Consider the following 13019-nt stretch of genomic DNA (forward strand, 5'->3'; position numbering starts at 1 on the left):
GAAACGGTACCTAGAACATCACCAATTGCTTTTGGTTCGTTAGCAAATGCACTTCCCCAAATCGCTGAAAAAAACACAGAAAACACAATTTTAGTGATGCATTTGAATAACAGACTTAAGTAAGCAGCACGTCGCACTTGCTCTTTTCAAACAATGTTTTAATATTTTTTGTAAACAGAGGAGAATCCTCTAGATCTGTAAAACATAACAAATAAAGTAGATGCGAGTGGAAGGATTAACTGCGGTGTGGTATCTTCTAGCCCAGTCTAGAAGGTTCTGTACCGACACCTGTGACATCACCTTCTGAATAATAAAGGGGATTTGGTATGTTGGGGATTTGTGTAAGGCAGCTGGCAGCTGCTGTGGTGGAAAGCACTCATGTCCCGCTCTCCTTCCTTAAAAAAAAGAAAGTAACTTACTCCTGGATCCAGAGTTATTCTTCACTACAATTTGGAGACGCCCTATGGACCCACATCCTCCCACCTGTGTCCTCCAACTTCCAAGTGAGGGTATTGCAGCAATCTACACTCCACTTAAGGGATGTGTCAATTACTACTTGAAGGTAATTGTGGTGGTGCCGACGCTTAACTGTTATTTTTCTCTCTTCTGCCCTTCACACTGATTGGATGTACCGTTCACCTTGCACTATTGTATTTTACTTGGGGGGCACTGCTCTGCACGCCTTATCACTAGGAAGGAGAGCAGACACTTCCTTTAAGAAACCTTTTGGATTTTTACTGTTAGTGAACTACAAGTTTGTGCCCTTCTTTATTTTATCACGCTCGATCCAGCATGCACATTGCGCACTTCTGTGAAGAACAGCTCCTGCGCACCTTGGCTGCTGCATTTCGCAACTGTTATTTGTGAAGGAAAATCTACACAGTTGTTTAAAGGGCGTCTCTAAGACCTAGAAGTGTATTCAGTGCAGCTGTGTTGAGGGCAGTCTTCACATACTTTTTCCTCACAACTGCCTGCGCACTTCATCTTCTTACTGGTTACAGCACACTCTCCTCTAGCTCTACGCTAGCACGTCATCATGTCAGCAGCCATATCCCTTGGATGCGTTGTGACGCAATTATCGGCAACCATCTAATGTAAGCTCACCTGCTAAGCTGTTTCCTGGCATTCCTTCTGATGCCTCTTTGGCACGCGTCTGCACACTGACACGCACACCTTTCAGCTTGCCATCCGATTCATTGTCAGCCATTTTATGTAGCATAGCTTCCCCATGGTGGTGTGCTGCCTTCCGTTGTTCCAGCGAGACCTGCCTCAATGCGTGTCTGCACAGTGACACACCTTTCAGCTTGTCATCAGCTTCTGTACACCTTTCACTTTTGCGTATCCACAGTGACATGCAAACTTGACCTGCTTTGCTGAACGTTACTTGAAAATGTCTGAATTTTTAATCTCGCAGCATACTACAGTGATGCGCACACTATTACCCTTCACCACTGCGTGCACAATAGTGATACGCACACTAACTACAGTGCAATTATGCACCATTTATGCAGTCTTCGTTGTAGGTTGAAGCATATTCAGTTGCATCCTTGCAGTTATACGCACACCTTGGTGTTCGTGGAGTCATCCTATTCTTATTCTGTGAGTCTCACTTGGGCACTCGATTTATTTGCACCTCAGTGTGGGTGCATCCTTATGTAAGTGCTCTGTGCATTGCAATTCTTTGTGCCTCATTTTGTGACAACATGTGTCCACAAACATTTTTAGTGGCACCACTTGTTCCTTTCCTTAATAAACATGGCGAACCAGCAATGAAATGGTCAGACTGGAAGGGTTATTTTTTAGATTACTTATCCGCCATAGAAGAAGAAGGAAGTGACAAATGTATGAGTAACAAAAACAAAAAAAATTGTCTGGGTCTGGGTCCTGAGGGTTTAAGAGTTTACAATGAAATGGTAAGAAAAACCTGGAGACGCTGAAGATGAGGATGTTTTCAAACATGCCCTAGCTTATTTAGAAAGTTATTACCAACCTGTAATATGTGCAGCCATTGACAGATATCATTTTTTCCAAAGCAAGCAGAATAAGACTATAAACTTTAAAGGACTATGTATCTGCTCTCAAGAATCTAGTGATCAATTGTAAATTTGGCAATCTACATGACAAATTTATTCACGATCACATAATAATGCATTCTTTAAACACCAGCGTACAAGAGAAGTTGTGGGTTTGTGGGTATGTATCTCTCAATGAGATTGTTACTATTGTCAAAAAAGCTGGAATGTCCAAAAGATGTGCCATTGCTGCTAAGGAAAAAATGAAATTACAGAATCTGTGTGCAAAGTTTCAGATAGGAAAGTAGTTTCTGGTAACAAGAGAACAACAAGTTCTGGGAACAAAACCGGTGATAAAGACACTAGTAGTGAATTCACACATAATAGGTCACACATTGACAAATGACCCAGCTGTTTCACATGTGGTAAACAGGGACACATGGCGAGAGACAAGAATTGCCCTGCCATGGAGTCTAAATGCACCTATTGTGGCATTATTGGACGTTTTGTCAAAGTATGCAGAAAAAGATACAACAATGTCGCTGCCAAGTGTGTATTACATGAAAAAAACACTGATGAGGAAGGTGAACATGATTCCGAGAATGATGATTGTATTCTATGCATTGATGAACCTGTAATAGGAATTGACGTTGTCACATGAAAATTGGAGATGTAGACATAAATATGATTGCTGAATCTGGTTCACCATATACCATCGTACAACAAGAAGTGTGGGAGAATGAATTTGTGAAGGTCTTGGGAGATCAATTAATTCCCAATGCTGTTCATCCTGAGACTTTCACTGGTGAAAAAATCCCTATGTTAGGTTATAGATGCCTCAATTTTGAATTCAAAGGTAGACAAACCATAGGTAAGCTCTATGTGGAACAAAAAGGACCTTCTGTTCTTGGCTGGGCAGACCAAGGAGCATTACACTTAACACCAATTGTAAAGACCAAGTGCTAATGATGGGTAATCCTGTAATATCCATAGAAAAATAATTGAAAAAGGAAGTTCCTGAAGTTCTTTCTGAAACTATTGGTAAATTATCTAAATTCTCACATAAAATTGTCCTAAAAGATGGGGCTACACCAGTAGGTCACAAAGTTTGCAATATTCCACTCAATACCGGAGAAGCAGTACAATTGAGATTGAAAAAACATGAGAAGAAAGGTAACATAGAATCTATAGAGAGTGCCGAATGGCATGCACACTTAGTCGCCGCATGAAGACAAAATGGAAAAGTTCGCTTATGCATCGATCTCAGGGAGCTTAGTAAGAATATTGTTCTAGACAAGATTTCCCTTCATAAGATCGAAGACCTACTCGCACAGACCAAAGGGGTCGAATGGTTCACCACCATCAACCTCACTGCAGCTTACCATCAAATTTCGTTGGATCTGTTGTGTAAAAAATTAACATCCTTCAATACTCCCTTCAGGTGTTACATATTTGTGTGTATACCATTTGGCTCGGCATCAGCTGCTGCAGTTTGTCAGCGGCTGATGCACAAGCTATTTAAAGATTTGAAGAGGGTAATTTCAAGACAATATACTTATCATGGCCAAGGACAGAGAAGAGCATGATTGCACATTGAAACAAGTATTGAGGACGTTAGCTGAAAATGGTCTCACAGCAGAATTGGGAAAATGCAGGTTTGCTCTCTGTTCAGTAACCTACTTAGGGCATGGAATAAGCAGCAAAGCATCACACCCAAAAAAGACATTGTCAAAGCCATTAGTTCAGCTCCTGCACCTAAATCCAAAGATGAAATCAGATCTTTTCTAGGTTGAGCAGGATTTTATAGTAAATTTGTTAATAATTTTGCCAGAACGACTCGTAGTGTGCGTCAACTTATGAAAGAAAAAAACAATTTCTTTTGGAACTCGGAGATGAACTTAGAATTTGAAAGTATTACATCAGATATTTGAAATGCCATTCCACCTAATGGATTTGAAATTTCAGCACCAAGCATTCTGACCACAGATGCAAGTGAAAAAGGGTTGCGAGCTGTCTTGACTCAAATGTCCATTGATAGTTCATTAACTAATACAGCATTTGCTTACCTTTCACTCACCCTCAATGAAGAAAAATTCTCAATAATTGAAAAAGAGATGTTGGCCACTGTTTGGGCAATGGAAAAGTTCACGGTGTATCTTTAGGGGTCAAGATCTACTCTCAGAATGGGTCACAAACCATTAGTCAAGATTCTAACCTCTAGTGGCAATGAGAAAGCCACCCCCCCGGCCAGGTGGGGGGTGGACAATGACATCAAAAAGAATGTGAGACTGTGTACAGATTGCACCAAGGCTGATAAATCATTAACTGTACTAAGACCTCCATTAGGGGAGTACAAGTGCTGGGATAATCCTTGAGATGAACTCTCTGTGGATAAATTAGGTCCCATTTTAGATTCATGGGGAACCTAAATACATCATTGTCTTATTCGACAAGTATTCAAAATGGCCCGAGTTAGAAATATGTGAAAAAGCAGACTCATCTTCCCTTATATCCTTTTTAACTAACACCTTTTTGAGGGAGGAAAATCCTAGAACCATAATTTGTGATAATGGTCCACAATTTATCTCTGACAAATGGAAAGCATTCCTAAACAGAAATGGGATCAAATCTGTCAAATACCCTGTCTTTAGAATCTACTACATAATAAGTCAGATGAAATGCCACTGATTCAACGTCACTCACCTGGAGTAACGTTATGAAATGAGGTTCATACCCTGTATCCCTCAGCTGTCTGAAGAATCAATGAGGTAATGTTTGTAGGTCTGCCACAAACTCTGTAAATAGAAGGCAGGGCAAACTTTTAAAAGCAGGACAACATAAATGAAAAGACCAGAATCCATCACAGGTCAACATGTTTTTTTCTACATATCTGTGGGAGGCATACAGTTTCACCTGTTATCCTTTTTTGGGGTCACCATCTAAGTTATTTGCATGAAACTGACCTACAACTGTGAATTGAAAAGCTCAAAAGTGAGGAACTTAAAACACTATAAATAAACACACCTTTGCATGTACTAGCATGTGGTCACTTTCATCTATAATTCAGCTGTCTGCATGTTCATCACGCATGAATAATCAATTATAATAAATAAATAAATAACTTATATTTAATAAATAGGAGGGGGCATGCGACCCCCTGGACGATTTCAGCCTCAAAGATCCCAACTCCCAGGGCCCGGCTTTTTATTTTTAATTTCATTTTTTTTAGAGTTCAAAAGGAGGGAGGCTGACACCCCCCCTCCCGTGCCATTTTCCGGCCCCGGGGATACCATCACTTGGGGCATTTAAAAAAAAAAAAAACATAGGATGGCCACATGGCACCCCTCCCAAGGCCGATTTTGGCCCAAGGACCCTATCCCCTGGGGCAGGCCTTTAACATTTTATTTTTTTAAATGGAGAGGGGTGCTGGCATGGCCCCCCTTCCCAGGCCAATATTGCCCCAGGGACCCCATCCCTGGGGCATGGCCACTGACCGGGAGGAGCCTAAAGGCCTCTGCGGTCCCTGCCGGCTCCCCATCTCCTGCAGGAGCCGCCACTGCTTTTGGACAAATGGAGCTGCAAACATGCAGCTTCCTCTGTCCAAAAGCAAATCTGCTCCACTTCGTGGAAGAAAGAGTATTTTTACTGCTCCTGCTGCCATGAACCGGAGCAGAGTTTGCTATGGCTTGGCACCAAGCCATAGCAATGTGTAATTTCCCGGAGTGGACACCCCGGGCCATTGCTGGAGCTGGCCTTGGAGGGTGGCAGTCCCCAGGGCCATTTACAGCTCCACAAGGGGGGACGCATGGCCCTCCTCCAACACATTTGAAGCCCCAGGGAGGTGTTGGTCCCTGGGGCTGCATGGGGGGTCATTTCAATTTAATATAGCCCCGGGAGGTGGCGGCCCCTGGGGCAGCAGGGGGTGCATGGCTCGTTGCATTTTACTATATTAGCCCCAGTAAAAGTGCGATCCCCAGGGCTGCGTGGGGGGCTGGAGCTCCCCACGTGTTTTAATTTAATATAGCCAGGGGGAGGTGGTGATCCCCGGGGCTGCAGGGAGCCCATGGGGCCTCCATAATTATTTTAGATTGCTCTCGGTACCTGGCCTAAATTAACTGAAGCGCGGGAAAACGTTTTTTGTAATTTTCAGCGAGTATTACCAATTTTCTTTTGTTTGTACCATGCAATTTTTAACAGTTATTTTTCTATTCATTAAGTTCATTGTATTGTATTGTATTGTAGTTAAATTTATAACGGTGCACAGCTACCCACCATGGGGACTCCCGGCGCCAAGGAAGGTAAAGGCCAAACTGAGATAGCTGTTTATTGAGGGAAGAGCCAGGTTTTCAGGTCCCTACGGAACTGTGTAAAAGTGGGTTCTAATTTTAAAGAGACAGGTAGAGAGTTCCAGAGCTTAGGGGCGAGGTGGGAGAAGGAGCGACCGCCCATTCTAACCAATCTAAATCTGGGGATCACATAGTTACCCTGAGATGCTGATCTAAGAGACCGGGAAGGGACATAAGGATGAACAAGTGATCGCAGATACAGAGGTGCCAGGCCTTGTTTGATTTTAAACATAAAGCAGAGAGCCTTGAATTTAATACGGCTCTCTATACACAGCCAATGTAGGTCCCGCAGACAGGGAGAGATGGAAGATCTCCTTGGGATATTACATAGGAGCCGGGCGGCAGAGTTTTGCACCAACTGGAGCTTCTTTCGTACCTCCTGGCTACTGCCCAGATAAAGTACATTACCATAGTCAAGGCGGGGGTGACAAGTGCCCTGACCACGGTACGGCTAGATGAAGCGGGAAGCAGCCATAGGATTTTCCGAAGCCACCTTAAGATGGTAAAACAGGTGACTGCAATGCTGACCGCTTGTTGACGCATAGATAGAGAATCGTCCAGCAAGAAGCCCAGATTGCGCACATGTGTAACCGGTTGGGGTAGCGGGCCCATTGCCAAGGGCCAGTGATTCGGGCCCCAGAGATGTTTGTCCTTGCCCAATATAACTACCTCAGTTTTATCACCGTTAAGTTTTAGTAGATTCGCCTTCATCCATTCTGCCACGCGACCAAGTCCCTCCTGTAAAGTAGAAAGGTAACACTCCTTGTTTGAGGATAAAGAAAAAATAATCTGCGTGTCGTCCACATAAGAATAGAGGGATAGTCCAGCATCCTCCACAATCGAGGCCAAGGGTCGCACGTAGATGTTAAAAAGCATAGGGCTTAGTGTGGACCCCTGGGGAACCCCGTAGGCAGATGCGCGAATAGAGGAGGAGGAACTAGATGAACAGACCTGAAATGAGCGCTGACACAGAAACGAGGCAAGCCAGGTCAGAGCGGACCCGGTCACCCCAGCATTTTTTAGTGCGGTGAGAAGAATAGAATGGGACACCGTATCAAATGCGGCGCTCAAATCAAGCAGGATCAGCGCCATGGTTTCGCCTTGATCCAAACGAACACGTAGAGTCTCTGTAACCCCCAATAAGGCAGTTTCCGTAGAGAAATGAGTGCGGAAGCCTGACTGAGAAGAATGGAGATAGCCTACTGCCTCCAAATGGGCCGTCAGATGAATGTTTACATGTTTCTCAAGGATTTTTGAGAACACGGGTAACAAAGAGATTAGACGGAAATTAGCAAAAGTGATAGGATCCGCCCCAGGTTTTTTCAGAAGAGGGATCACCATAGCCCTCTTCCATTCTACGGGAACTGTAGATTCCCGAAGAGAGGCATTAAGCAATTCTTGGACAACCAAGAGGGGAGCGGGTGCAAGCTGACTAAGAATGGCAGTAGGCATAGGATCTAGAGGGGAACCAGATTTCACCTTAGAAGGGCATAGGCGGAAGGACTCTCGATCCAATAGAGGCCAGTCAGAGATCACTTCCTTGGGAGAGGAAGACTCACCATAAGTAATGGGAAAAGGCTCACCCCCGGGCGACGGCAAGCCAGCTGCCAGGGAATTATGGATAGTTTCGACTTTGGTGGTAAAAAAGTCAGCGATCTCATTGCATTGGGATTCCTCGAATGTCGGAGGAGCCGGAGAGGTGTCAGCCCCTGCCAGTTTCTTTATCATAGAGAAAAGAGCCTTAGGGCGATTACTGGCCTTAGAAATAGAGTCGGAAATAAAAATCCCTTTTGTTTTCCTGCAGGCCAGGTGATAGTGTTTTAGAGCTAACCTATAAGTTAATTTACTATCTGATGAATAGGTTTTCCTCCAACATCTTTCCAGGTGTTTACACTTAGACTTCATTATTTTAAGGTCCTGCGTAAACCAAGGGGCAGGGGGCAAGTGCACAAGGGGACGCCTAGTGCATAAAGGAAGATGGTGATCGATAGTAGATGACAGCCATTGTGACACCCCCAAGTTCAGAGAGGACACAGGAAGAGAGGTATCAGGGCATGTAGATGTCAACTCTGTATTGAACTTATCCAAGTTCAGTTTAGACCATTCTCTGTACCTAGCAGCATTAAGGGGCAGAACTGGTGTGGCAACACTATCGGAAGTTAAGCTGAATTGAACGGCAAAATGGTCCGACCAAACAAGAGGGAGGGGCGGGATACTACAATCAAGCAAAATATTGGATAGAATAGGGTCAAGTAAGTGTCCAGCCTGATGGGTAGGTCCTTGATTACGTAAAACTAGATTGATTGCCTCACAGTCAGCAAGAAACATTTTGCTCAAGTTGTTGTGAGCATCTTCTAAATGAAGATTAATATCTCCTACAATGATGAAATTTGAAGCCTTCAAAACATAAGGAGCTATCTGCTCTGAGAATGAGGAGAGCCAATGGGTCGGTTTATCTGGGGGACGATAAAGAAGAATGCCCGATAGAGTCAGGTGAGGTGAAAGTGCTAATTTAAACAGCCCAGCTTCACAGTGGGGGAGTGGCAGAGCCTCTAACCGGCATGTGTCGATGTCTTTAAATATGATTGCAATCCCGCCACCTTTCCCAGAACTTCGGTCTCTTATCAGTATTACATAGCCAGGCGGAAGGGCATTGGCCACATCCGCTCCGGAACTAGAGTGGAGCCAAGTTTCTGTAAGAAATAGTGCATCCGGGTGTGCAGTGCTTAAAAGATCAAATATATGTTCCTTATTCTTAGGGAGGGACCTACAATTAATACTCCAGAATTTAAAAATGGAGCTTGCTAACACAGGTGAGGCTATTTTTGTAGAGGATTCAGGTTGAGTCTTGCCTCTAAAGCAACTAAAGGTGTAATCGCAACCAGTGCATTTAGCCAGAAATCTAATTGTCATGTCAAGGGGTATACAGGCGCATTCCTTTCCCCGTAGCTGGTACAATTCACTGGCAGAGTATTTGCGACGTGAACTGCTATCCCGCCCATCAAGAACATTATTACTGGCTGCTGGGCGCTTCGGGGCGCGGATGGGCGCAGACGGGTTTGCCTCTGGCGCGCCTTTGGCGCGCCGATGGCGCGCCCGCTGGGCGCGCGCTGCGCGCTTACATCCGGTCGTTCAAATAGCGGCCGGTCATGTCAGGGGGGCGTGGCCAAAGGCGGAAGAGACCCTCCTACTCCACTCGCGAATTAGGAGCGAGTGTTAGAGGGTGTCATGGCAACCCAACGCAGGAACAGCGAAAAGCCCCAAACGTTAGTCCCCACAAACACAAACAAACAAACACTCAGACCAACAGTGAGAAAGGCGAGGAACAAAGGTTCCTGTGGTTTAAAATTTTAATGTGCAGGTATGCGGGCAAGAAGCGTTTAGCTCAGCGGCAGCGGTGACAAGATCTCAGTAGACCGCTGCGCGCTTGCATCCGGTCATTCAAATAGCAGCCGGTCGTGTCAGGGGGGCGTGGCCAAAGGCAGAAGAGACCCTCCTACTCCACTCGTGAATTAGGAGCGAGTGTTAGAGGGTGTCATGGCAACCCAACGCAGGAACAGCGAAAAGCCCCAAACGTTAGTCCCCACAAACACAAACAAACAAACACTCAGGCCAACAGTGAGAAAGGCGAGGAACAAAGGTTCCTGTGGTTTAAAATTTTAATGTGCAGGTATGCGGGCAAGAGGCGTTTAGCTCAGCGGCAGCGGTGACAAGATCTCAGTAGACCGCTGCGCGCTTGCATCCGGTCGTTCAAATAGCGGCCGGTCGTGTCAGGGGGGCGTGGCCAAAGGCGGAAGAGACCCTCCTACTCCACTCGCGAATTAGGAGCGAGTGTTGCAGGGTGTCATGGCAACCCAACGCAGGAACAGCGAAAAGCCCCAAACGTTAGTCCCCACAAACACAAACAAACAAACACTCAGGCCAACAGTGAGAAAGGCGAGGAACAAAGGTTCCTGTGGTTTAACATTTTAATGTGCAGGTATGCGGGCAAGAGGCGTTTAGCTCAGCGGCAGCGGTGACAAGATCTCAGTATCTCATCATCTTATTTTCATGATTGCACACTCACGGTAGGTCGTAGTGTTCCCAGATCACGCCTTTTGTCTGCCTTCATGATCTTCATCATATGTGTTATAGTCTTCAATTCTGTGTGAAACTTAAATTATCATTTTTCTAAGCCTTATCTAATTTTGTATTACATTGGGTATGATATTTCGAAACACTCTATGTTAATCCTTGTTCAAGGGCATCATGTTGTCTGATCCCTTGAGGGCAAGATTTTCTGGTAAATGGTTCCTAAGTTATCATTATTTACTTATGTTTAAATTTGACAGCATGTGACCAATATTCTCTCCATATGGTGTCTATGGTTGTAACCTGACTATGTATTTGGACACCAGCTCTCTCAGTTTTGAGGTTATATTTCCACCTTGCTCACTTTAATATGTCATGTCTATACTATAGTAGCTTTTTGATTTCCATTCATCTGCTTCTTCTTTGATGTAATGTTTGGTCATTGCATTTAAAGGAGTTTTGTTTTAACAGTTCTGATATCCTCTCATGGAGAGGACATGTTGTGCTTCCCACATATCTAAGGCCACATTTGCATTCTGACAAATACACCACAAACTGTATATTGCTGTTTATCTTTTTTGTGAATTATTTGATTCTCTCTACCTTTGAATTATTTGACATTTGTGCAATCTTGCATGCCTTTCATTTTCTTTAAGCTGCAAGATCCCTTTTGCTCGATGTAGTGCCCCACTTTATTTTGAGTTCTTTATTCATAGTGCCAAAGCACAATTTTGTCTTTTAATGTATGTTCTTTCCGAAGTGATATCAATTGGAAGTTTCCTAATCTGCTGCATGACTGCTGTTCAGCATGGCTAAATGTTAGTGGGATAGAGTGGTGTAGAGGAGAGCAGAATAGAGTGGTGTAGTGTAGAGTGGAGTGCAGTAAAGGGGAGTGAAGTAGAGTGACTAGACTGGAGAGACGTAGAGGAGTGAAGTAGAGTGGCATAGAGTGGAGTGAGCTAGAGTGAAGGGGCATTTAGTAAAGTGGCATAGAGTAGAGTAGAGCGCTTAGAGTGGAGTAGCACAGAGTGGTGTGGAGTGTAGTGGTGTAGCGTAGTGTGGCACAGAGGAGCGTGGAAAGGCATGGATTGTCATTTAGTACAGTGGTGTGGAATGGTGTGGAATGATGTAAAGTGCCACAGAGTGGAGTAGAATTCCTTTGAGGAGAGTGGCATAGATTGGAGTGGCACATAGTGGATGTGAGTTGCATGGTGTACAGTGGCATGGTGTACAGTGACATAAAGTGGAGTGGCATAGAGTTGAGTGCTGCACAGTGCCATAGTGTGGTGTGGAATAGTGTGACATAGAGTGTAGTGGCATAGAATAGAGTGTAATGGCATTAGAGTAGAAGGTGCTGACTAGAGTGGTGTGGAATGGAGTAGAGTAGCATAAGGTGACATAGAGCAGGGGATGCACACTGGTGTAGAGGAGAGCGAGTTAGACTGGAGTGGAGTGGCATAAAGTGCCATGGGATAACATAAAGTAGAGTGATGTAGAGTGGAATGACATCAAGTAGAGTGTCATTGAGTTTGTAGACTGTAGTGGATTGGCATAGAGTGGTATACAGTAGATTGTAAGTGAGTAGAGGGGTGCTGAGTTGAGTAGCATAGATTATAGTGTCAGAGTGGAGAGTGCCATAGAGTGGAGTGTCATAGAATTGAGTGGTGTAGAATAGAGTGGTGTAGAGCAGAGAGCAGTAGAGTAGAGTGGTGTAGAGTAGAGTAGAGTGGCATAGAGTGGAGTGGCATAGAGTTGAGTACCATAGAGTGGAATGGTATAGAGTGGCATAGAGTAGAGAGGAATAGAATTGAGTGGCATAGATTGGTATAGAGTAGAGTGGAGTAGAGTGGCGTAGAGAGGTGTGGAGTAAAGTGGCATACAGCTGAGTGCATAGGGTAGAGTTGCAGAGAGTGGTGTAAAATGGAGTGGAGTGGCATAGAGTGCTGAGGAGTAGAGTGGTGTGTAGTAGTTTAGAGTATAGTGGCATAGAGTGGAATGATGTTGATTGTCAAAGATAAAAGTGGCATAGGGTAGCATGGTGTAGAGCGGCATAGAGTGGAGTTACATAGAGTGGTGTGGAGTATAGTTGCATGGAGTTGCAGAGAGAGGAATGCATAGAGTAGAGTGAAGGGACATAGAGTGGCTTTGAGTATAGTAGAGTAGAATGGTGTATAGTGTTGTAGAGTGGAGTGGCATAGAAAGGTACAGAGTAGAGTGCCATAGAGTGGTGTAGAGTGGTTTTGAGTGGTGTATAGTGGCATACTGTTGAGTGCATAGAGTGGAGTGGTGCAAAGTGCTGTGGAGTAGAGTGGTGTCGGGTAGCATAGAGTATAGTGACATAGAGTGGAATGATGTTGAGTTGCATAGAGTAGAGTGGCATAAGGTGATGTGGCTTAGAGTGGCACGGAGTTGAGTGCAAAGAGTGGAGCGGCGGAGAGTGTTTAAAAATGAAGTGGTGTAGAGTGGAGTAGAGTGGAATGGAGTAGCGTAAAGTATACTGGCATAGAGTGGAATGGCATTAAATTGTGTGGAGTGCTATAGGATCGTGCAGAGTGAAGTGGCATAGAGAGGAGTGGCAAAGAGTGGAGTC

At 44.6% G+C, this 13019-nt stretch overlaps 1 protein-coding gene across 1 annotated transcript in view; it reads right to left on the reverse strand.

Moving 5' to 3' along the window:
- Window positions 1-13019, reverse strand: part of LOC146809847 (cytosolic phospholipase A2 gamma-like) — a 780602-nt gene that overhangs the window by 306545 nt on the left and 461038 nt on the right. Inside the window, exon 8 of the mRNA XM_085616715.1 lies at window positions 11-64. Within this exon, the coding sequence (XP_085472841.1) occupies window positions 11-64 (54 nt within the window). The remainder of the gene's footprint in view (window positions 1-10; window positions 65-13019) is intronic.

This window comes from Triturus cristatus, chromosome 7 (genome assembly GCF_964204655.1).
Source record: "Triturus cristatus chromosome 7, aTriCri1.1, whole genome shotgun sequence".
Taxonomy (NCBI): Eukaryota; Metazoa; Chordata; class Amphibia; order Caudata; family Salamandridae; genus Triturus; species Triturus cristatus.